The sequence below is a fragment of the Calliphora vicina genome, chromosome 1 (assembly GCF_958450345.1).
Source record: "Calliphora vicina chromosome 1, idCalVici1.1, whole genome shotgun sequence".
Lineage (NCBI taxonomy): Eukaryota > Metazoa > Arthropoda > Insecta > Diptera > Calliphoridae > Calliphora > Calliphora vicina.
In genome coordinates this window covers 117,498,011-117,522,456 of record NC_088780.1, presented here as the reverse complement: position 1 = coordinate 117,522,456, position 24,446 = coordinate 117,498,011, and the positions used below count along the sequence as shown (strand labels likewise).

The 24,446-nt window shown below is 28.0% G+C and overlaps 1 protein-coding gene across 1 annotated transcript; it reads left to right on the top strand.

Annotated features, from left to right (window-relative positions):
* Nucleotides 1-23,978, top strand: LOC135963669 (WD repeat-containing protein 20). The gene is made up of 4 exons (XM_065515615.1): nt 1-1,684; nt 18,443-18,631; nt 18,691-20,544; nt 20,653-23,978. Exons 1-4 carry the CDS (start codon nt 1,133-1,135, stop codon nt 20,710-20,712), a joined length of 2,655 nt encoding a protein of 884 aa, XP_065371687.1. The 5' UTR covers nt 1-1,132; the 3' UTR covers nt 20,713-23,978.
* Nucleotides 23,979-24,446: the final 468 nt, after the last annotated feature.

The window sequence follows — 24,446 nt, the reverse complement described above, 5'->3', positions numbered from 1 at the left end:
TTAGTCACCTCATTGACAGCTGATAATATAAGAAGAAACAAATTAGAATGAAAGTAAAAACTAAAAGAAACAATAGAAAATTTTTAATTTGATGGAAAAAAGTGCTGAGATATTTGAAGGAATACGTAAATTAATACGATTGATGAAATGGGAAAATATACAAATAAATTAAATAAAGAAAATTACAAAACTCATATTTATTGAACAAAACCAAACAACAAATTGAGAAAACCCGGAATACTAGAAAAATTTACAAATTAATTAATATAAAAAACAAAATTGAGTGTGTGTCAAATTAAACCATTTTTTCTTCTTTGACGGCCGAACGAACGAAAAATGTAAAAATAGAAAAAATCTAAAGCAAAGTGTAAAATATTTTGTATTGTAATTTTGCAAAAGGAGTTTCATCAAGTGAAGGAATTCAAAGAAAACTAATCTATTGGATGTGAAAATATTGTTTTTGTAAACGAAAAAATTACGCAAAGAATAGAATTTCCACACCCACTTGCCAAAAAAAAATTATATATGAAAAAATAACAAGATTCCTTTGGTCATGTGTGAATATATTTTTCTTTTCTCCTCCATCCAACCAACCATCGACATCCAAACATCATCATAGAGGAGAGATTGTGTGTAAATATACGTATGAGTGTTAGTTTGTGAACAAATGTGCGTGCGTGTATGCGAAAATGTGCAATTTTTCCAATTTATTTATTATTTTTAACACGGAATAAATGTATAAATTGTCAAAGTGGGAAAATTGAAAATATAATTAAATTAAGTAATGGATAAATGTAAAACAAAACACATCAAAATACACATAAAACAATAACAACACAACCTCAAAGGAAAAGAAGCCAACTCCCTTTAAGAAAAAATAAAATAAAAAAACCGAAACGAAAGCCATACAAACAAAAAAAACTATAACGACCAACCAACAACAATACATTAGCCACTTCGATCTACTACATACAAACTAACAACAACAACAAAAACGCCAGAGTAGTTTCAAAATAATAACAATAATAAATAAATATCTACAGAGAAGAAGACTTTATCAAAAATAAACTAACAGTGTAGGAACGAAAACAATAACAACGTCCATAATAATTAATTATTTAAAGTTGCCGTAATGGCAACGCAACTTGATCCCAATGTCAAGGATGACCTAAAGACACAATTTGTAACGCGTGAGGGTACTTACCGATTACTCACACTCTCCGAGTATTCGCGGCCCAATCGCGTTGGCTACACAAACAATCAGAGCTCACCACAAGTACGTGTCTCCATCGTTACTCTACCCACTCCACCGGCGACGGGTAACTCCTCCAACACAGGCGCAAATAGCTCATCGACGGCAAATGGTGCTGGCAGTAGTCACAGTCGTCCTCTAACCAATGGCAGTAATTCGCAAAATGGCACAAATGGAGCTGGCGGCGATGGTGGTGGCTACGATGCACAATCTTCATCCTCTCTAAATGGCCAACAATCGCAATATGTGGTGCCCTCTTCGATGGATGCACGTTTGGGTGCTGGCATGTCCATGCATACAATGATGAATGGCTCCGGTGTTGGAGGTTTAGATCAGAATGGCTTGTCGGCGAGTCAAGTATTGGGCGGCGATCGTATATGTTTCAATTTTGGAAGGGAATTATATGTGTATGCCTTTAGGGGAGTAAAAAAGGTGAGTGACTTTTTATTTTGTATCTACCTGTAACAAACTTTGTGTGAAGAAGTTACAAATTGTGACATACATGAAAAAAAAACACGCTTTAGGGAATAACAATTTGATTGACGAGTAGTGCAGACTAGAGTTTCGTATTTTTTTTTAATCGAAGCCCAAAATCGACACCAAAAATTATTCTTCGGTTATCGGCATTCACTTTTCTAATTATTTTTATAAGAAAAATTCAAAATTTTGAACATGAAAACAAGCTAGCTGATATCTTTCAAGCAGAGCTTCGAATTAATTAATTCAATTTGCGATTATTTCACTAAAATCTTAATTCGGTATTAAAATATCATTTAATAAATCCATTTTATTATTATTATTTATTTTCAACAACCTAGCCTATTGGCCATAACCGGTTATACATTTCTACATAAAAAAAAAATAGTTTACATTAAAAAATTTAAGTATAAAATAAATTAAATAATTATGATATAAATTAAATAAATATTATAAATAAAATTGAACAAAGTCAAAACTTAAACTCCAACATATGTATTACATTATACAATATCATTATTAGATAATGATTCTTTAATTGATGTCAGTTAATTAGCAACTTGATAAGAAAAACTATCATCATATAATTCTTTTGCTTAACTCAAAGGATTTTTTTTAAATAGAATTCATTCATTGTGCATTTAATTCATAACAGAATTCATTCAACCAAGAAAGTATAGTCGGTCAAGCCCGCCATATGATACTCCACACCCAGAATATAACAGTTTTCTTTTAAAATTTATATGGGAGGTATGACTAATTGTGGACCGATCGCTACAAAATTTGGTGGCATTTGATATCAAAATATATTGTATCTAGAGTTGTCAACCCGATTTTCGAATTATTCGAAAACCCGGTTTTCATTTGGTCAGAACTAAATGAAATTTCATCAAATCATATATTGAAGCTCATGTTATATCGTATGTAGTTCAATTCAGTTTAACATTAAAAGAAGTTCAAAATCACCTAAATCAAACCCTTTTTTGTTGTGATTTTATTTTTATTTTTACTTGGTACATAATTTATTATAGCCTAAAATTTCTTTAAAGCAACAAATGCAATATTTATTTACTCATTTTTCACATCTGGAAAAAATAAACGAACAAACTGAATATTAAATGAAATTTCTTAATATAGTATCATTGCTAATTAAAATTTCTAGGAATAAGTGCAAGTTCAATTGTTATTTTTTTTATCTAACTTTAAATACACATCCAACTCTTATACAATGTTTCATATTTATAGGAACACTTGTTTTTTTAATTTCTCATTAATTTGGTGCATACTTGAAGGTATCTTTGGTAGACTTATTCATGATTCCATTTACTCTTCATTGATATACCATTTGTTGATACTGCTGTTGTTATTATTGCAATTTTTTTTATTATGTATAAAATATTTTCAATAATATACTCTATAATTTCTGCATTCTAGTAATAGTTTTTAATTAAATTTTGATCAATATTGATCCAAAAAAAAAGAAGATAAACTTATTTATGAATTTTTATACAAATATTTAACATGCGTATTTATTTATTGCTGCAATCCAAATATCCTATATTAGTTGCATTGCTGACAGGTGCACAATATTTTGTTCCCAAATTAAATTTGAAAGTTGTTATTTAACATTTGTGTTATGACTAAAAAACAAGACATTCCCAGCTAAAAATTACATGATAAAGAAGTAGTTCATTCAGGGGTTCAACTAATGATAAAGTGGTTTGATTTAGGTGAATTATACATGATTTTTACTTAGTGTGTCACTCGAAATCTTGAGTTTGTACGAATTTTTAGTTTTATTTCTTATATAATAGGAAAAATTTTTCTAATTTTTTCACTTTACCTTATTTACAAAATAATCAACTTAATTCCATATACATGTATTTCTTAGTTAGATCCAAAAATATTGATTGATTCCCACATCTCGTTTAAAAATAGTTTAGATGATTTTTTTGACAAAATTATTGGAATTTCGGAAGTGATAGTGAGATACTCTTTGAATGATGTATTTCAAATATTTTTTATCTATAGAAATATGCATGTGCAAAGGTTTCATAATAAGAAATATAAAATAACAATACAAAAATTAAAATTAAATACTTCTTCATTACAATTTCTAATCATATGATTTCAATTAATATTAATTAACTGTACTACTACTAAAAGGGTGATGCAAAAGTTTTTATGTTATTCATTTGTAATTGCTTTTTCATTGCAATGTTAATTTAAATATTTTGTGAAAATATTAAACTAGATTATCAAATAGAATTAAAGCAAAATATAATTAAATCAATTCATTTCATCATTTAAAAGTTGTTTCAATTTGATTTTTTTTTGGAATACATACAATAACATTAATCATTTCACTAAAATCAGAGGTAGTTAAAGGTAAATTTTACTTTTTTGTGTAGTTTTAAGTTATTAAAGATTTAAGATTAAAAATTTAAAAATGTTTGTACAATAGTTGTCCGGTCATTCATAAATCAATCTGGCAGTTAAAAAGGTAAATGTCAACTCTTGAAGTAGACTTTTTTGCATACTCCTAAGTGAACAATTATATACTGCATTAAATAAATAACTTCCTGGTTATCCTACATACAGTTGTTGATAATGTAATGTAAACTTTTCCAAATATTCAATTAATAGGCCACAGTCCAATTTTTTTATTGTTTTATTATTTCATTAATATAAACTTTCATTTACTTATTATAACAAAAAAAAATAACAATTGAAATCAAACTAAATAGTATTGACTAAAAAATGCACACTTAAGATTAATTTTAACACATATTGTCTAGCCCTTTTAGTGACTCTCTATATTGTTGGATAACCCTTGTTTTGCCGTTGTAACAGCGACAATGCATTGAACCAAAAAATCATCTCCTTTGAAATAGTTTGACATTGCCTTATAAACCCATCTGATACATCTTCCTACGTTGTGTAATTTCTAGTCCGTTTTCTCTTAGGTTTTTCCATGGGATTAAGATTTGGCGATTAGGCAGGCCACTTCAAAACGTACCACTCACTTACAACTCACACTTTATTAGCGTATCAATAATATAAAATCATTATAAATCTGTTACATAACATTTATAAGTATAATTTCATCATGTGTAAGATATTATAATATTTCTTTACCTAATTAGACCCCTTAAAATAGTCTTCCTATTCCATTTGTAGACATTAATATTCAAATTAAAACGAACAATAAAGCAATTTTGCAAAGCAAACAACAATAATTTGCCTAACTTTTTGGTGTTCTTATAAATATATCGCTGGCTTAGTGTGTAAACGGGTTAAGTGCTATTTTTATACAAAATTAAAATACTATGACCATTTTTTCGAAATACTTAGTCCTAGTTATAGTTAAAAATAACAGCATTAATAAATTATTGGTTGGTTGATTTATGTTACTCTGCTAATAATAGTAAATGCCTAGTAGATGATTATTTGACTACAAAGTATTCACAAAATTTAATAAAAAATTAATAAATTATTAAATTTATAAAGAATAACATTTAAAATTCATCAGAAGATATATTTGTGTTATTGTCGTTCAGTCTCTTTCCCTTCGGCCGTCTTTCAAATGTTCTTTCATCACTGACTCTTAAATTGTATTTGGTTTCATCCAAAAAGGCAACACTATTCCATTTATGACTCGACTATTTCTAAATAAGATATTTTTTAGCACAGATAGTTTATTGCTGCAATACACAACTAAATTGTTCCTAAATCTAGCTTGTGTATTAAAAATTATTAACATAAAATTAATATTAAAATAACGTTAAAACATGATGCTTTTTACATTGTTTTCTTGCATATACTTTTTGTTTTAGTCGTCTCTTTTTGTAGAATTTTAAAAGTTTCTTTTTTTTCCAATGCCAAGAATTATAATCTCATTCTATAAATGTATTTTGTGACATAACAGAAAAACCTGTTCTGTCTTCTAAATAATTTATTAAAGGGTACTTAGTGCCTTTTCAATCTAAGCTAACGACATGTAAGTATACATATATGAATGAATGTATGTTAGTTAATATAAATAAAATTTATCTTATCTTTATCATAATGCAAAAATAAATGAAATAAAAAATAAAACGAATAACAATAAAAACAAATAAACACTATCTGACGACTGGGTCTCTTCTTACGTTTAACAGCTATTTTTTGCTACTATTCCAATAGATTCTACTCTATATAGTTAGATGTGTACATTCAAAAACTGATAAGCTTTAAGCTAATATTAAAAATATCTACGATATTTATATGTATGTACACTCTTAATAATGTTCATATGTACTCAGCAGTTCTGAATGCAATTTATATATTTTGGTCCATTTGAAACGTATATTAATATTAATTTGTTGTATCATTTGTTTACATCCATCCTAGTCAATTGTCACTTTAGTGTCTCTAAATTATATAGAATGTAGTCACTTTAACGTTTATTTAGTACTGCACTTTAGAAAGTAGTTATTTCACACATCAGAAGTAATATATTCGAGAGTCAATTGTCACTTAGTGTAATCTGATGTGTAGTATGTATAAGTTTTTTTTCTTTTCAGCCCACTTTAGGGATAAGCCTTTTACTCACTATAAAGCATACATAATTTTGGGTATATTATCATTTTACTGTCCCATGTAGTCATTTCAAAGTTCTAATTATATTTATATTCAAGGCCAAGGACATGGCAAAATAACAAGTTATGTAGCTAATCAAGTAACCGGTATGTAAATCCCATGTTTTGACTACTTTGGACCAGCTATCGGACAGTCTCTTTGTAATTTATGTAGGGTCAATTGACCCCTGCTTAGGACACGCGCATGTTAAAATAACTACCCACGTAGCTATTTGTGTACATAGTTGTCACCCTAAATTATATGTAGAATCACTAGTTCGGGACAGTCACCCAGATCTGCTGGGTATAAAATAGAATTTATATGCATACTCGTAGATATATATATATACATCTAAAGGCAGTCAAATTACCAGATAAACAAGCTCTTAAAAATTAGACTCTTTTAACACTATTTCCAAATGATGATGCAAAGTGTTGTTTTTATTATAAATGCAGTTCAATAAATTTTTGCGAAAGTAATGCTATTTGCAATAACATGTTTTATTTAAAAGGCAATAAAACGATTATTCCAGTTAAATTTTAAAAACCCTTAAATTGTTTTATTCTACTACAATTCTGCGTTTATTTCAAATTAAGTATCTATGCAATGACCAATAACATTATATTTTTCATTTTTGGAAATGTATATGGTGTATTATTAATTGACTAACTATGATTTGAAAGAATCCATTTCTCTTTATATCTCTTCCACTGCATTCTGACTATTCTAAAACTGATATTTTTGTAGAAGAAATATAATAAACAAACAAACGAATTGATTATATAAATAATTTGTAACCAGAATAATTGTGAAAACACTGATTCCTTTATTTATTTAATAAATGTCTATTGCCGTTTATTATTGCGGTGACAAAAATAATAAAAAAGCAATTTTGATATGAATACAAATGTGTTTCACTGAATAAAATTGCAATATTGTGAATTTTTCTGAAAATAATGAGAAGGGAATAAAGGGGCTTTGCAAAATATTTGAGTTTGTTGAAAGACTGAAGCTGAAGGTAATTAGTTTAAATAACATTTGCAGTATTGAAGATGTCGATAAATTGTAAATCACATGTATTTCAAACAGGGAGAAAGAAATACAGAAATTTATATTTGAAACTTATTTAAACCTATAGAATAATATAATACCTATGTATGAACTATGCACTTGTTTTACGAAAAATACAGTAGCGAGCATATAAAATGCAATACCATTCAATGTGATTTTGCTCAAAAAGCACTGATTTTGCTCAAAAAGATATCCAATTGTCCACATCTGGTGTTTTTATATTCTTATTGATCATTGGCAATTATAGTATGACATTTTGTCCAATATTTTTTTACGTAAGGATAATTATAAAATTTTTAGTAAAAACAGTAGTAAAATTGTGCGAGCAAAAAAAATGCAACTCTAAGAAAATTGATTTGATTTTTAAAATTTTGAAAAAAATAATTATAAAAAATTGCTAAAAACTATAACAATGTTGCATTACCATCATTTACTATTAATACAAACAAATTTAAGGACTACCTATGATCAATAAGAATATAAAAACAGCAGATGTGGACAATTGGATACATTTTTGAGCAAAATTTATGTTCGCTACTAGAGGGACTGATTTTTGAAAATCCTGGGGTTCGGGATTTGGTAAAGTATTTTCGGGAAATTGAAAATCCCGAAAATTATAAGAAAGAAACGTGCATAATTATGTCTTTACAATTGAAAGTAAATTTTTTATTTAGCAACTAATTTTAATTAGACACTAAAAAGCATAAAATACTTGCATTAGTACATTATATAAGAAGAAATAACAATAAAGTATGTACATTAGGGATATAATTATTGACATTTTTGCAGATATGCAAATAGCACAGCCGAATAGAGCATTAAAAAATATGAAAAGCCACGGTATTATTTTTTCGCGGTTGTTGAAAAAGTTCACGCACCAAACGCAGTAAAGTTTTTCATTAAATATTTTTAATTATTTTGGAATATAATATATGTATTTTATTTTAATAATAACTGAGGACATACTTCAAAAAATAATTTTTAGATAAGGGAAGTATCCCTTACATTTGCAAAAAAAATATGAAATTAATTATATAATTTTTTTCAGAGGAAAAAAAATTTGTATTATTTTAGAAATTGGTGTTGGTGTGTGATGTTTTTGATTCCAAATGACCTAAAAAATGATTTTGTGGTATGCCAAAAATTTCGACAAAATTAGTTATGTATATAACTGAAACGAATTTTGTTTCCGACATATTCTGTTGCCGAAAAACATCTTTCAAATTCCATCTTTCACATTCGCAAACCCGTTTGCAAATATTTATAACAAATCTGAAAGTATTTTCCTCTTGTTTTTTCAGAAATAAAATGATCTATTTCATTTGCAAGCTGCAAATCTACATTATAATTTGGTTTCGTTATTGTTATTTGTTCATTTTGTTCGAGCTCCTCATCTGAGATAAAATCAATTTCATTTGAAGAGGATTTAAATAGAGTTTTGTTAGATAACTTACTGAATAATTGACTTGGTGAATAATTGATTTTGATTCTAGAGCCCCACTCAAGGAAAACCAAAAACACCGTTTTCCTTTATTAACTATGTTGTAGCAGGAGTTGAGCTTAACAACTTTCTGAACATCACTTTGCAATATTCATGCATGTAGAATGTCAAAATGCATGAAAAAGGCACACAAAAATGACAATTTCCCCTATTTATTTATTAAAAACGGGATTTGGAAAATCTCGAAAATTCTGGGATTTGAAATAAAAAAATTCTTTTATAAAACTCCTGAATTTTCTAAAATCAGGACTTTTATAAAAAAATAGAAATTAAAAAAAAAAATTTAATTGTCATACCATTCAAAATTTTTATTTTTCGAAAAATGTATGGCTATTCTTTAAAGGTTTGAAAATGTCGTGTTATATTCATACTCATGAATTTCATTTCTGTTTTAAGAAAATCCGCGGTTGCCATCGATTTTTCGATAGCTTTTGGCATGAGGAATAAAAATGTTCTCTACGACATATCAAAAATGTTTATAAAAAGTAAAATAATTGACTTTTTTAAGGTATTTTTAGTAGGTAATAAAACCTTAAAAATAAATGTGAATTTTTTGACTTGCTCCTATCCCCCATATAAAAAGTAAAAGCCTAAAAGTATGCAAAACCTTTTATTGTAAATATGCGTTGCAATTTATTGTAAATATTCATAAAAATACGTGAGTTTTATCACAAAATTTATAAGTTTGTTCAGCGATCGCAAAAAGTCGCAGAATTTTTTTTCATAAAATGAAAGAAAATATTCCAAACTTTCATTTAGTAGTAGTACTAACACGGAGGTAGACCGAGCTAACTTATTTTTTTTTTATGAAAACTGCAAATGCTAAATTTTTTGGAGCCATTTTGATTTGCTCAGATCTCTTAAACTATATATGTAATTTACATATTTTTTCTTTCCTATTAAATTCAAAATACTATATACCGTTCTGACGTGATGCAGTTCTGACGTGATGCCATTACATACATGGACCATTTCATTTTTATATATATAGATTTTATTTTTTTCGAAAACAAATCATGGTTTTTAACTAATGAAACATTTCACTACAGAATTACATCATTAGATTTCTGAAAAATAACTGTACAAAAATAGACTTTTTGCCAAAAAAATACCACTGTGTGTCGTAGTGGAAATTTTTTTTCTCATACCAAAAGCTACCGAAAAATCAATAGCACAATATCAAAAAATGCTTGTCCTTACAAATAGGTCCACCCTAGTACACATATCCATATGTACTTATGTAATTGATCTCTATACAATATACAGTTATGGACATATAAATGGCATATTTTACCAAAAGTACATCTTAAATACAAAGGTTTATTTGCAAAAAAACAAAATTTTTTTAGTATTTTCGATATTGTAGCATAAGATAAAATGTCCCATTTATATTTCCATAGCTGTATATTATTATCATAATCAAACAGTTTATATAATTCTATATCTATTTATTACACGTTTTAATTAAAACCTTTACTTATCCTGTCAAAGGATGTATTTAACACTTTTGTTTTTAATTACACCACTTTATTTAATTAAAAACAATAATAGTTCAAATGAATTTCCATACAAATTATAATAAAACTATGTAGTTTAAAGTAGCAAAGAACCGCAACACTTAAAATTAATAAAACTGTTAAAAATGTATACCGGATAATGTCAGTATGTCAACCAATAACCAAAAAAATAAAATAATAAAAAAATGTGAACATCACACACATTTCCTTTTTACCTTTTGAACACATTTCAATTCTATTTAAACAGACAATGACGACTGCAAGATCGACGAATATTATCTTTATTGTCGCTGTTGATGTTATAGTAGTCATCATGATGTAAGCGAATAAATCTTTAAATAAATTTTATACATACATACTCTATTTAAACTTACATACATATGTATGTATATATTAAATATGGTGAATGCATTGCATCCAATTGTAAAGGATATTTATTGAAATTTGTGTGCAATATAGATTAATTTTTTTTATCTTTTTTCAAATTTCAATTTATCAGGCCTGTTCTGAAACCCACGTGATTTCAAATCACTAATCGTTTTTAAATCACAGGTGTGATTTGTGCCTGTTCTGTAAATCACACATTTTAGAATTTTTCGGTGTGATTTTAAAATCCGAAATCACAAGAAAACAGTGATAAACAGGTATGTTCTGTAATCCACGTGATTTCAAATCACATACCGTTTTAAAATCACACATGTGATTTGTGCCTGTTCTGTGAATCACACTGTTATTGTATTTTTCGGTGTGATTTTAAATTTTCGAAAGCACAAGAAAACAGCTGATTCGTTTATTTTAAATGTTTTGTTTTGCAAATAATTTTGTAGAAATTTTAAAGTGAAAATAAAAAAATGCCTGGAGCTTCTGTTATATCTTTAATTGAATTAAAAAGAATGGAATTACATTTTATAAAAATTTTGCAAAAACTATGGCGCAAGCTCAACCACTATGTCAAAAAGAAAACAAAACAGCAAAGCTGCCACAGTACACAATTGCTTTTGGTTACCACTTGCTTCAACTTTGTTGCATTTTTTTTCCAATTAGCGCAAAAAACTTAACGCATATTGATAACTTATAATATAATCTAACAAATATTATAAATTTTATGACGAATTCTATAATTAATTTAAAGATATTGAACATATTTTAGACAAACATTAAAACATTTTAGTCTGGCAAGCTTCCATGTATTTTCGAAAATCATAAACAGCTGACAACTGAAAACAAACCTGAAACCACAAAAGAAATCACAAAAGCAAATAAACTTTTTACAGCAGAAAAGGTGTCTCTAGATTTTTATTAAATTTTAAGTGTTTTTTTAATAAAACAAGTAATTCTATAAGAAAATTAATAAAGGACATATTGTTTAATTTATTTAAATAATTTATTTCAATATTTTCCATGCAATAGCCGCAGAAATAACCAAGTGATTTGAAAACATTAGTGACTTTGTTGAACGTTTTAAAATCACAAAATTATGTGCTCAGAACACCTTTTATGTGATTTCAAACCACTTTTATAAAATGTGATTTGCAGAACATACCTGAAAAGCTTTAATATTTTTAAATTTACACAAAAAACTATTAAATTTTTGACTAATAATAACTTATATAAATTAATTATATTTTTCGTCAAATTAATTATATTTGTTACTCTGGCAAGCTGCTTTGTATTGTCCAACAACTAAATCAGAAATAGAAATTCACAAAAAGGAACTAACTTTTTACAGCAGAAGACACCTCTTTAAAAATTTGTAATTTTTATGTTTTTTTTTTTAATAAAATATCTAATTTTACTACATAAATGATTAAAGAGCACATCGAATTATTCATTTAAGCAATTTATTACAAATTTCGCTGAACGTTTTAAAATCACAAAATTATGTGCACAGAACACCATTTTTGTGGTTTCAAAATGTGATTTGCAGAACATACCTGTATGTATATTTTCCAAAAATTTTGTTATACAAATTCGAAAAAGATAATGCTTCTCTTTTGTATGCCGAATCGTGTATATCCACCATCAAAATGTAATAATAAAATATTTCTGTAATTTTTTAAAAAAAAATTTGAACAACATGAAAATATACATTTCGCAACAACGTCATAACTCAAAATCCGTGCTTTTTGAACTGAGTAATACAAAATATGCTACATTCTATAGTCTTTCATATTGTTTTACCAGTTTTCAAAAAAGTCAATTATTTTTTGTGTGAGAGTGTTTTTTGTTGTAAACATCAAAATTAAAATTAATGTTTTCTATTATATTTGACAAGTAAAAGTTTGCGTTAAATACAGATTAGAAAGATATTAACATCTACTATTTTTCAGGTTTTATTTCTGAAATCGCATGATTTTTGAAAATTTATTTAAGAAATAGTAAAATGTCATAAAACATTCAAAGCCGATTCTCGAAACGACTTTTTTGAAATATGACGTTGCTGCAGCAAATGAGCGATATGTAAATGAAAATTTAAAAATTTTTTCAAGTCTCCTAGATTTGAATTGAAAAAAAATATGAAAAAAATCATACCATTTAAGAAATTTATTATAAATGTTATGCAGATATAAATCTGCTGGTTTCTGTAATATGTCAATAGAAAATAAACTGAAAATGGTTGTGGTTCGGAAAGAGGGACAAATATACATCACACTCGTTGCCTATTGAAAATAACCATACGGTTCGATATTACATTTTTTACAACTGTTATTGGTTGCATATTTGTAATAATATATGCTATTTATGTTTTATGTGTACCGTTATTTCAATATTAATTTTGTTTTTATAAATTTAATTTGTTAGTAGAAATGGCTACAGTCAAGATTTATGAAAATTAAATTAGTGCAGAGTTGAAGCAAAAAATTATCTGAGATAAATATTCAATTAATAAATCAGCAGTTGAACTATAAAAATTCAACATTTGGGGGAAGACCGTCCTGGTAAAACTACACCAAGACAAGATAATTTAATAGCCTCCACGGGAGGATATCAAAAATCTAAAATTAGAAATTAGTTCTTGAACTGTTAGGGAAAGAAACTAGACTGGTGGTGGCAATATTATGTTGTGGACCTATTTTTCAGGGCAAGGTAAGAGTCCAATTCATATCATAAAATAAACTATGACTGGAGTTGGAGATTTCAGCTTGATAATGACCCCAGAAGCACCTCTTGTAACTTAGTAGTTGTAATCCATAAAGGTACGCGTTTTGAAGTGGCCGACCAATCGCCAGATCTGAATTCCATAGAAAACCTATGAGAAATTGTAGATCGCATAATACTGGTAAAAACTATACCCCAAAGGAAGCTTTGTCAGATGTGCTTAAAAGGTAATTGCCAAATATTTCAAAGGAGACGATATTTAGTCTCTAAATGATTTTTTTAGATTGTGACCTATTAATTGAATATTTGGAGAAGTTTTAATTGTATTTTCAACCACTATATTTCCCTTTAATTTTAAGATTTACAGAATTACTCTATCAAATTTTGAACGTGGTGAACCCAGAATTTCCTTAACAACTTGCAGAATTCTATAATCTTCTAAATACTGAAACATTAATAGAACTTTGAGAAAAATTAAAGAAACTTCATTGTTAAAATATTATTAAAATAATTCTTTTGTTAAACTTTTCCCTGAGTGATAATCATTGTTTAAATTTTGAAAAAATTATATCACTGCTACAGTCTAGAATATAACATCATTTTCAACAAATGATTGTAAAAATACATTCATTCATTCATATCAAAAATTTCACTAAATTTCCATCAAGTCACAAGTTTTGTCTTTTTGAATGTCATCCAAAAATCATAATGTAGGGCCTTCTGCTTGTCTGTTTTGATTAACTTTTCACTTTTTTTTTGCATTGTGTATTGTTGTCAACAACAATTTAATTCAAAAATATTAATAAAAACAACCACAGACACACTGCAAAAATTACAAACATCATCTTTTTGCAACTAAACCAACAACAACAAAAATAACAATATAAACTGTAACAACAATATGATAATGTGTCACATTGAACTCTTCTCTACTTTTATCACTCAGTCACTCCTCTATTCAGTTCATGTTTTTTTATATTTTTTTTATTTTTGTATTGTTTTGTTGTTGTCTCTTCTATTCAATTCTCACTTACGCAACATTTATTATCATTTTCATAATTATCACGAATTAGAGGTGTTTGTGTATGATGTTGATTGTTGGCGCAGTGACTTTGTACTGCAACACAAGGAGATAAAGGGGGTGTAGAGTTCACAAAGATTTTGTAAGAACTTCTGTTGTAGCTCCCAAGGTTATTAAGGGAGTCAAACATTGACGTTTTACTGTTGGTATGTTAATTTAACTAATTCAAAGTGGTGAAGAGGCAAATATTTACAGTAATAACTTAACAAACATGAAGAATATTCATTAAACTGGTACAAAAATATAATAAATCGAATTTCATAAGGACCAGAATATACATATATATTTTTGTGGATCTGCGATGAACATTTTTATGTATTACAAATGGAATAACAAAATTAAAATTAAAAATATATGGAATTTGACCCTGGCGTTGATTTTCAAATGCCAAACATTTTGTTTATTCAGAAATCCATTAAATTTAATTCGCAATTAACAATTTATGTTTATCAGCTCCAATAAAACTTATAGAACTGCAAATCTTTATCAGAAATTCGTTCTGAGTTTTCTGTGATGAAGTTATCATATATAAGTAAACCCATAATTCACACAAAAAATTAACATTTAGAAGCTCTCATATAACGTGTAAAATTCCAAATCTGACTGGAATTCGTTCTAACTAGTCTGTTTTGAAAGAATTATTCAAATCGGTATTGAAATTATAGACCATATTATTATCCGCAAGATTTTATATAGAACATTTTATTATTCAAGATTCTCAATAGAAAACTTGATTATCAGCAAGATTTTCTATAGAGAATTATCCGAAAAATTTTCTATGTAAAACTCGATTACCCGCAAGATTTTTTATAGCAAACATGTTTATCCGCAATATTTTCTTTAGAAATTTTCGTTTATCAGCTAGATTTTTTATAGAATGCTTTGATTAAATACAAGATTTTCAATAGAATGCTTGATTAAACCCAATGCTTTTCTATAAAAATTTTGATTATCCCCAAAATTTTCTATAGAAATCTTGATTATTCGTCAGTTTCTCTATAGAAATCTAGATTATCCGCAAGATTTTATATCGTAAATCTTGATATTAATATTATTTATCCGAAGATTTTCTATAGAAATCTTGATTATCCGCATGATTTTCTAGAGAAAACTTGAAATCCGGATTTTAAACAACCCATCAGAATTTACCTGTAATATAGCCTATAAATAAATGAAAAGAAAAAATGCCTTGTTGGAAATATTGTTACCTATATCTCGGATAGTAAGTCCTTTATATAGACAATATTTAATTTAAGGAGTGAGATCGAAAAATTCTTAACACACGTTTTTCATTACATTTTTTAACCCAAGTATTATTTGAATTTTTTTTTGATCAAGTTACCTTTGAAAAACATGTCAGTTATTATGTGTAATGTCAATTATATTAATTTTTTTGTTAATCTGATTAAAATGAGTGACCAGAAAAAAGTGCGTACTGAAATTATTAAATATTTTCAACAAAACCCAACTTGGTCTTACAAAAAGTTGGCCAAGCATACAAAGGTCTGCCGTCAAACTGTTTCCAATGTTATTAAACAGTACCGGGAGAACTTGTCAGTTGATAGAAAACCTGGTTCAGGTAGAAGGAATGGTCCACATGATGTTTCTAAAGCCAAAAAAATAGAACGCATTTTCAAAAGAGCTCCCAACACATCCGGTAGGAAAGCAGCCCGGTTAGCTCAGTGCTCGGACTATTTGGTACGAAAAGTTAAAGCTAATGCAGGTTTAAAAACATACAAGGCTCAAAAAGTTCCTGACAGGAACGCTACTAAAAATTTAGAGGCCAAAAACAGAGCACGGAAATTGAAGTCAAGTTTTATAAAAAAATATTCTTGCTGCATAATGGATGACGAAACGTATGTTCTGGCAGATTTTTCGCAACTTCCAGGTCAAAAATTTTATGTTGCTGATGCTCGAGGGAATGTTGAAGAAAAGTTTAGGACCCAAAAGCAGACAAAATTTCCCAGAAAGTTCTTGGTATGGCAAGCAATATGCAGTTGCGGCAAAAGAAGCCACTCATTTGTTACAACGGGCTCTATAAATACCGAAATTTACATCAAGGAATGTTTACAAAAAAGGCTGCTTCCATTCATAAGACTTCATAATGTGTCCACTTATTTTTGGCCTGACTTGGCATCCTGTCACTATGGCAAACAAGCCCTTGAGTGGTACAAGAACAATAATGTGGTATTTGTACCAAGAGAGGCAAATCCTCCAAACTGCCCGGAGCTAAGGCCAGTGGAGAGATATTGGGCTCTTGTTAAAAGAGAATTGAAGAGTACAAAAAAGGTGTCCAAAAGTGTGGTAGATTTTAAACGGAGATGGACTACATGTTCGAGCAAAGTGACAGAAAGCACTATAAAAACGTTAATGGAAGGGTTTCCGAAAAAGGTTCAAAATTTCATCACTAGTGATTAAAACTATAAAAATAATTTTTTTTGTAAATTGTAATAATAATTTCAATCAAATAAAAAAAAAATTAAAGCTGTAAGTTTAGTGGTTTCTTTTTTATAAACATATATGTATGTTAAGAATTTTTCGATCTCACTCCTTATTCACGTAAAAGTGATTTTTGTTAATATTTAATCAATTTATCAGGCCTAAATCCTTATTCCGGACTAGCTGAAAAAATTTTCCCAAATTTGTGTTTAGATTTCGTCATTGGGCCAAAAAAAAGCCAATGTACATCGCTGTTTATATGGATATACAACTAAGAAAGCGAAAATGAAAACAAATTTTATATGCACCACAAAACGAAACTTTTTCTTTTCCTCAAAAGCTTAATAACTTTTATTTAATTGAAAATAAAGATATATAAATTAAAAGTTTAACTGCACTCAATTCTAGAATAATTCTTCTTTTCAATTTGAATTCCTACAAAAATGCAATTTGTATTTAGAATATTTCTTCCTATTTATCTGTTAAAATATATCTAGAACTTTTTATTTTTATTTTGAGTAGAAGTTACAAAATTTTAGAAAATTTTTGAACATTGCATTAAAAACATAAGAAATACATACATATATATTAAGATATATAAATCATATTGGGTTCATTGGCATCATATTATATCGATTGTCTGTTATCGTTTGCTTTATTGGTTTCATTTGCCAATGAACATGGATTATGAATAATTTATTAGAACACAATACACCCATTCATGCATAAATGAGGTAACTTTGGCAAACATTATCTTAGGTTAAGGTCATCGTAATTTCTTACTGTTATTCATTGATTTTTTTTTAATTTCATTATTTTATTTATTTCTTATCATGAAAAAATAAAAGACAAATAAAGAATGAACGAGAGAATGAAACATGTTTTAATGTGGTATTTAATATTTTGACAACAGAGTATTAAATAGGAAGCTTATGTTGGATAGTGTGAGCAATGTTTGGCTATGTTTGCAAATAAATAATATATAATTTGTGTGAATTTAAAAAAAATATATTATAGGAACAACAATAATGAGATATAGTCTAATAAAAATTACAACAGCAGCGTCCAAAAATTACACTTTTAATTGAAGAAACTCAAGTAAAGCTTGCACATCCTTCAACATCACAAGAGTCAAAATATTTGGACCACAACAATTGAATGTATGCACGACATTGTACAAATTTATAAATTCATTTCTGAAATTTGACACTTTTGTCATCTTTAAAGTATAGTATACTAAAATTATTTTCTTTAAAATATACCTACATATAATAGTACTAGTACTTTTTTAAAGCTTTTAATTACTTTAATGTATTACTGTATTTAATAAATTATGAATAAATAATTAAATAACAAATATTTTTTTTAAATTACTTTTAACACAGGGTGCGGAATTGAGTAAACCTATTGATAAGAAATTCTATAAAGGAACAAATCCTAGTTGTCATGATTTCAATGGCACTACGGCAACGCCCATGGGAGCTCCTCTGCTGGTGGGTTTTACAACGGGTCAAATACAGCTGGTTTCACCACAGCCAGGACCCCGGGAATATCGTAAACTATACAATGAAGATGTAAGTATGTACAAATAAGGTTTCAAGATGACATAATAAATGTTTGTTTTCTCCCCCAGCGTCTAATTGATAAAACCAAAGTGACCTGCTTAAAATGGCTGCCAAATTCACCGAATCTCTTTTTGGCCTCACATGCTTCGGGACACCTTTATTTGTACAACGAGAATCTACAATGTCCACAAACTGCACCCAACTATCAGCCCTTCAAAATGGGCGACGGCTACTCAATACTAACCTGCAAGTCGAAATCGAGTCGAAATCCTTTGTATAAATGGGTTTTCAATACTGAAAATTGTTGTATAAACGAATTTTGTTTCTCACCATGCGGTTCAAATTTAGCAATAGTATCACAGGATGGTTTTTTACGAGTATTTCATTATGATACCATGGAATTGTTGGGTATAGCGCGTTCCTATTTCGGTGGGTTTCTATGTGTGTGCTGGTCTCCTGATGGCAAGTATATTGTGGTGGGCGGTGAAGATGATTTGGTAACAGTGTGGTCGTTTCATGAGAGGCGAGTAGTGGCTCGCGGACAGGGCCATAGATCGTGGGTTTCAGTAGTTGCTTTTGATCCTTATACCACGTCGTATACGTCGTGGGATGGCGGTGATTTTTCAGATGATGAAAATCAAATAATGGAATATGGGTCATCACGTTATGCTGGCGAGGGACCAACAGCAAATGGTTTTGATTCATATGCAGTGGGAGGTCGTGATAAAAACTCTACACCCATACATTCAAGACAGCGACCACAATCGGCCTCGTTTAGATCGGATGCCTCATCGTTGGCACCCGACAAATTGGCCATTAGCTATCGCTTGGGCTCGGTAAGCCAGGATACACAAATTTGTTTGTGGGACATAACCGAGGATATACTAAGGCATCCCTTAACCCTCAGACAGCGGGTAAATAGCTGTAACATGAATGATACCAGTTTTATGAATGGTGGCATCGATTCAGATGGTGTTAAAGTTATACGACCCGTGGCTATAGGCCATCCCAATGCTAATAATTTTCCCCAACACTGTAGTAGTCCAACCAAAGAAATGACAACCGCAACCACAACACCACAAACGTCAGGAGAACAAAATAGTAATAGTAGTTCTAGTAAGTTTTCAACAGCCAATTGTACAATATCCTCACAATCATCAAATGCCAATACACCGCCAGATGATATCTTGGCAGCGACTGCAACAACAGCCAACAAAACAAACTCAAAATCTCTTGGTAATGCCGCCGGTGCTGGGGGTTCGATAAAATTTCCCAACTGCATTACAGCCACCAAATCCGATTCCATTGAAGGCAACACCACCGCCAATCATGTAAATACATTTTCAACTTCTTCGGGCTACAATAGCAAAACATCCAATAGTAGCAAATCCTCAGATTCTGGTATATCGGCGTTTAATTCGCTAACACAAAGGTTAAGCAATTTTTCATTCCTCAATTCATCGGATAAGAAATCTGTTAATCTTGAGGGTGGCAGCACCCGGCAAAATCGTCGTACTTTAAGCCTACTCAAATCCTATAATCATCACAATTCCACTACGAACCACCAGCACATGGCCAATTCAACACAAATCGAAACGCATGCCAACTCTTCAACATCATCGCACAGTTTTGGCTCCTTAAAGTTGGGCAAATCATCGCAACATCAATCGTCTTTAATAAATAATCTATCGAATTGTTCACCCTCATCGACTACGAACTCCATCATAGCATCGTATGATCCTCTGAAACTAATTGGCACATCGGCGTGTCCACGCTTCGATGAGTGTCCACTGCTCGAGCCACTTGTGTGCAAGAAGATCGCACATGAACGTTTAAGTGCTTTAATATTCCGAGAGGACTGCTTTTTAACGGCATGTCAAGATGGTTTTATATACACATGGGCTAGGCCGGGTTATGCTACGGTGAGTATGTTTTAGAAACGTTAAATACTTCTTTAAACCTTTGAACAGTTACATTACCTTTTTTTTAAATTAAAATTAAAAACATGATTTCTTGTTTCATGTCTATAGAATGTTCCCCAACATTTATCGCCAACACAAACGGCGCCACCTGGCGGTACGGTAATATAGTTCGATAAAATAAACATACAACAATATCATAAGAATTTAGAAAAATTTAATATTTATGCTACTAACACAGCAACTACTACTACTCCAAATTTTCCTCCCTCCTGTTCTTCAACAACTACTACAACACCTTTAACGCCAACAAAACTTTTTTTAACCACAGGTGAGAAAAGAGTGTAAAATAGAAGAAGAAGTTAAAGATAAAAAACTGTTTTTATAAAAAACTTTTTTTTTATACTATAAAATTTATAATTTTCTTATTTTTGATATTTACAACAAAAGAAAGTAAGAAAAGAAAATTATAATTATAAATCATGTTAAATATTAAACATAAAATAAAAATATATACATATTATTAATAAATAAAATATTAAATTATAGTTGAACTCCAAACACCACATACAACCATGCCCCCCTCCTTTTAATTTTTCTCCTCCTACTTAGTTTTGTTAAATTTTTTATTAAAAATAGAAATTATTACACATTTTTTTTATAAATATTTATACATGTATATTTCACTTTAATAAACACAAATTTGTAAAAGTTAATGCATATAATGATAAATAGTGGTTTAAATTAAAAAATTTTCGAAATTTCGTATATGTTTTTCTGTTTAGCCTGTTTGATTTATAAATTTCGGAAAAATTGGCACGATTTTATTAATATGTAGGTTCAATTAATTTCAAACAATATTCTCATTTCAAAATAGTCATTGCAATTAAAATATTCTATAATTTTGGCCAATGTTAAGATTCTATTTAAATGCAGTATCGGTATATGTACAGACAAATATTTTACTGTCGATATTTTCTGTAAATATGAATATCCTTATATGTCTTAATGTTAAGCATCTTACTAATTCATTTAAGAACTTATAATTCCAATTTATATTTAGTCGACCTACTTAAATAAACATTTAATTGATTCAGTCTAAATGATCAAAATTTCCTTTTGTGACTGAAAAATTTTAGTTGGGGTGACACAATTTCGGTTTTTTAAATCGTAATTACTTTTTACTGTCTGGTCAAAGGTAAAGTTTGTAATATTCGAAATGGTTTCTATTTATATAATAAAATCTTGTTGAAATTTCAATAAAATAATTTGAATAGAAATATTTTAATTAAGCCTGGAATGCACCGGAATAAAAATTACACCAACAAATTTGGTAAAAAAATATTTTAGGCAAATATTTCAATCAGATTTTTCTACGTTTATCATGAATAGTGATTGTGAAATAAATTTTTATGTTTAGAAAAACGATTGTGTATAAGCTGATACACCATTATATTTTTATTGCATAATAAGAATCTATACAACTGATTCTACTACACTTCCACAAAGTGGGTCAAAAGATCAATTGAAATATTACTTTTGTTCTATATACTAGGTTTATGAAAACATATTGCAAACTTTTATACAGTGCCCCAATTTTAAAGACATTATATACGAGCTGAACCATCTTGTACCTTTATTTTTTTATGGTAATTTTTTATATTTATGAGTTCAATAATGTGTACATTTGAGTGCCGACCACTGGTCTAAAATAATTTCAATTCTGTAAGATTTTTTCTACAGGTTGCAAAGGCATTTTTGTATGAGAATTGTAAGGAAAAAAGTATAAACAGTTTTATTTCTCCTATCGGAGTGGTCACACTAAAATGATTCTCTTTTAAAAAATTGAATTCAAAATTATTAAATAGAAAACACAACTAAAAATTAATATATTTTGGAAAATACCAAAGATAAAAAATATAAAAAAAAAATTCTTTAAATAAAAAATTCCCCAATCATTTACTAATAATATCTGTTAATATTTTTTTAAAAAAATATGTGTTATATAATAAAAAATTAAATCAATATGTATGTATATCTTTACTTCCTAAATAATTTTGCCTTATAGTTAATTTATCGTTTAACAATTAAGTAAAAAGCCTAAAAAATAACTAAAATCATAAAATAAGAATTATTAACAAGATATTAAGCAAAAATAAAAAAAGTTCCAAAAAAAATATTGCCCATAGTAAAGTAAATAAACCAAGTATGTGTAATAATAAAACCATTTTTTAAAACTTTTAAATAAAACTTGTTAATAAATGCATTAAAGAAAAAGAAAAGCAATACTCTTGGGAAAAAAACAAATCATTATGAAAACTTAAAAGAATAAACATAATTTTTAAGTGAAGTCTTAAGTTTGAAATAAAATTAAACCACGTTTGGCTTAAACTATAAAAAAATATTTATAAATTATAAGTAGAATTTAGTAACTAGTTTTGTAATTGTTTTGTGGTAGTGAAGTTAGTTTATTTTTTTGTTTAATTTTTATTTTTTTGTAATATTAATTAAAGTTTCCTTCACACCCTCTCGCCGTAATTATGTATGTGTATAAAGTTATTTGAAGCAAGAAACATATTTAAGAATCTATTATCTATTAATTAATGCTTTTATTATTATTTATTAATTACTAAGTTATATAATTGAAATTTAAAACAATACAACATGAAAGAAATTAATCCATTAAACACACACAGAATTCTATTCTATTCAAATAGAAACAGAAATGAATGAAACTCGTATTTAAGAACTATAAACATATTTAACAAATAATTTTATTAAAAAAATATTAAGTAATTTTTTTAAAAAATTACTTATTTACATTTAATGTAAAATAAATGTTTTACTATTAAATAGAAATAAAACAACAGCATTAAATAAAACAAAATCATAATTATAATTAATAAAGAAAAAATAAGAACAACAACAATTGGTTGATTTATCATAAATGTAATTCATAGAAATCTCTCTCTATCTATCTCTTTAACTATTTATCTATAACTTTCTCTCTTTAAAATAAAAACAAAATAAATATTAACATATATACATAAAATATAAAACAAATATTAAAATAATATGTTGATCATCTATTTGAAACTAAAGTACATACATATATTTTATAATAAAAATCGCGAACGAGAAAAGTAAAATTGAAAAACAAAATAAAACGGTGTTAAAAACGATTCAATAAACAGGCATCTAGTTTTAACAAAATAAAATTTATAAATATTATTAAAATAAAATATTAAAATTATATACAAACAACAACTCTGTGTAAATAAAAAAAATACCAATAGTAAATACAAAATTAACACAGGAATAAATTTGCAAAATACATATAAAAGAAAAATAGCAACAACAAAAAACAACAGAAGAGACTAAAGAAAAATTAAATTTAAATAAAAATTATTAAAAAAAATAAATAAAATAGAACAAAATTTTCGTTTTTATTAAATAGTGTATAAGGGAATTAGTGTTTCTTCAATACTGGGTGAAATCATATACATACATAGTATAAACATGGACAAAATTAATTAATTATTTTCAATAATTTTTATAATTCATAATAATTTTTCAACATAGGTTTCGTCTCATTAATACCCTATAGTATGGGGTCTGTATTTATCTATTAGTAAATATGTACTAAAAATCTTAAATTTGGGATTTAAAATGAAGTAATATGTTTGTTTGTCAATTAATGGGTCGATTATGGATGTATTTAGTACCCAAAAGTTTAGACAAACAGAAGTAAGAGTGTTATATTCAGATGTACTAAATCTTCAATCAATATGCAGCAATAAAATATTTTTCTGATATAGGGGTTATATGAGGGGTAGGGTCAATCATTGACAGATCTTGTTTATGTCCAATTTCATCATGATATTATTTAGTATAAGACAATTATG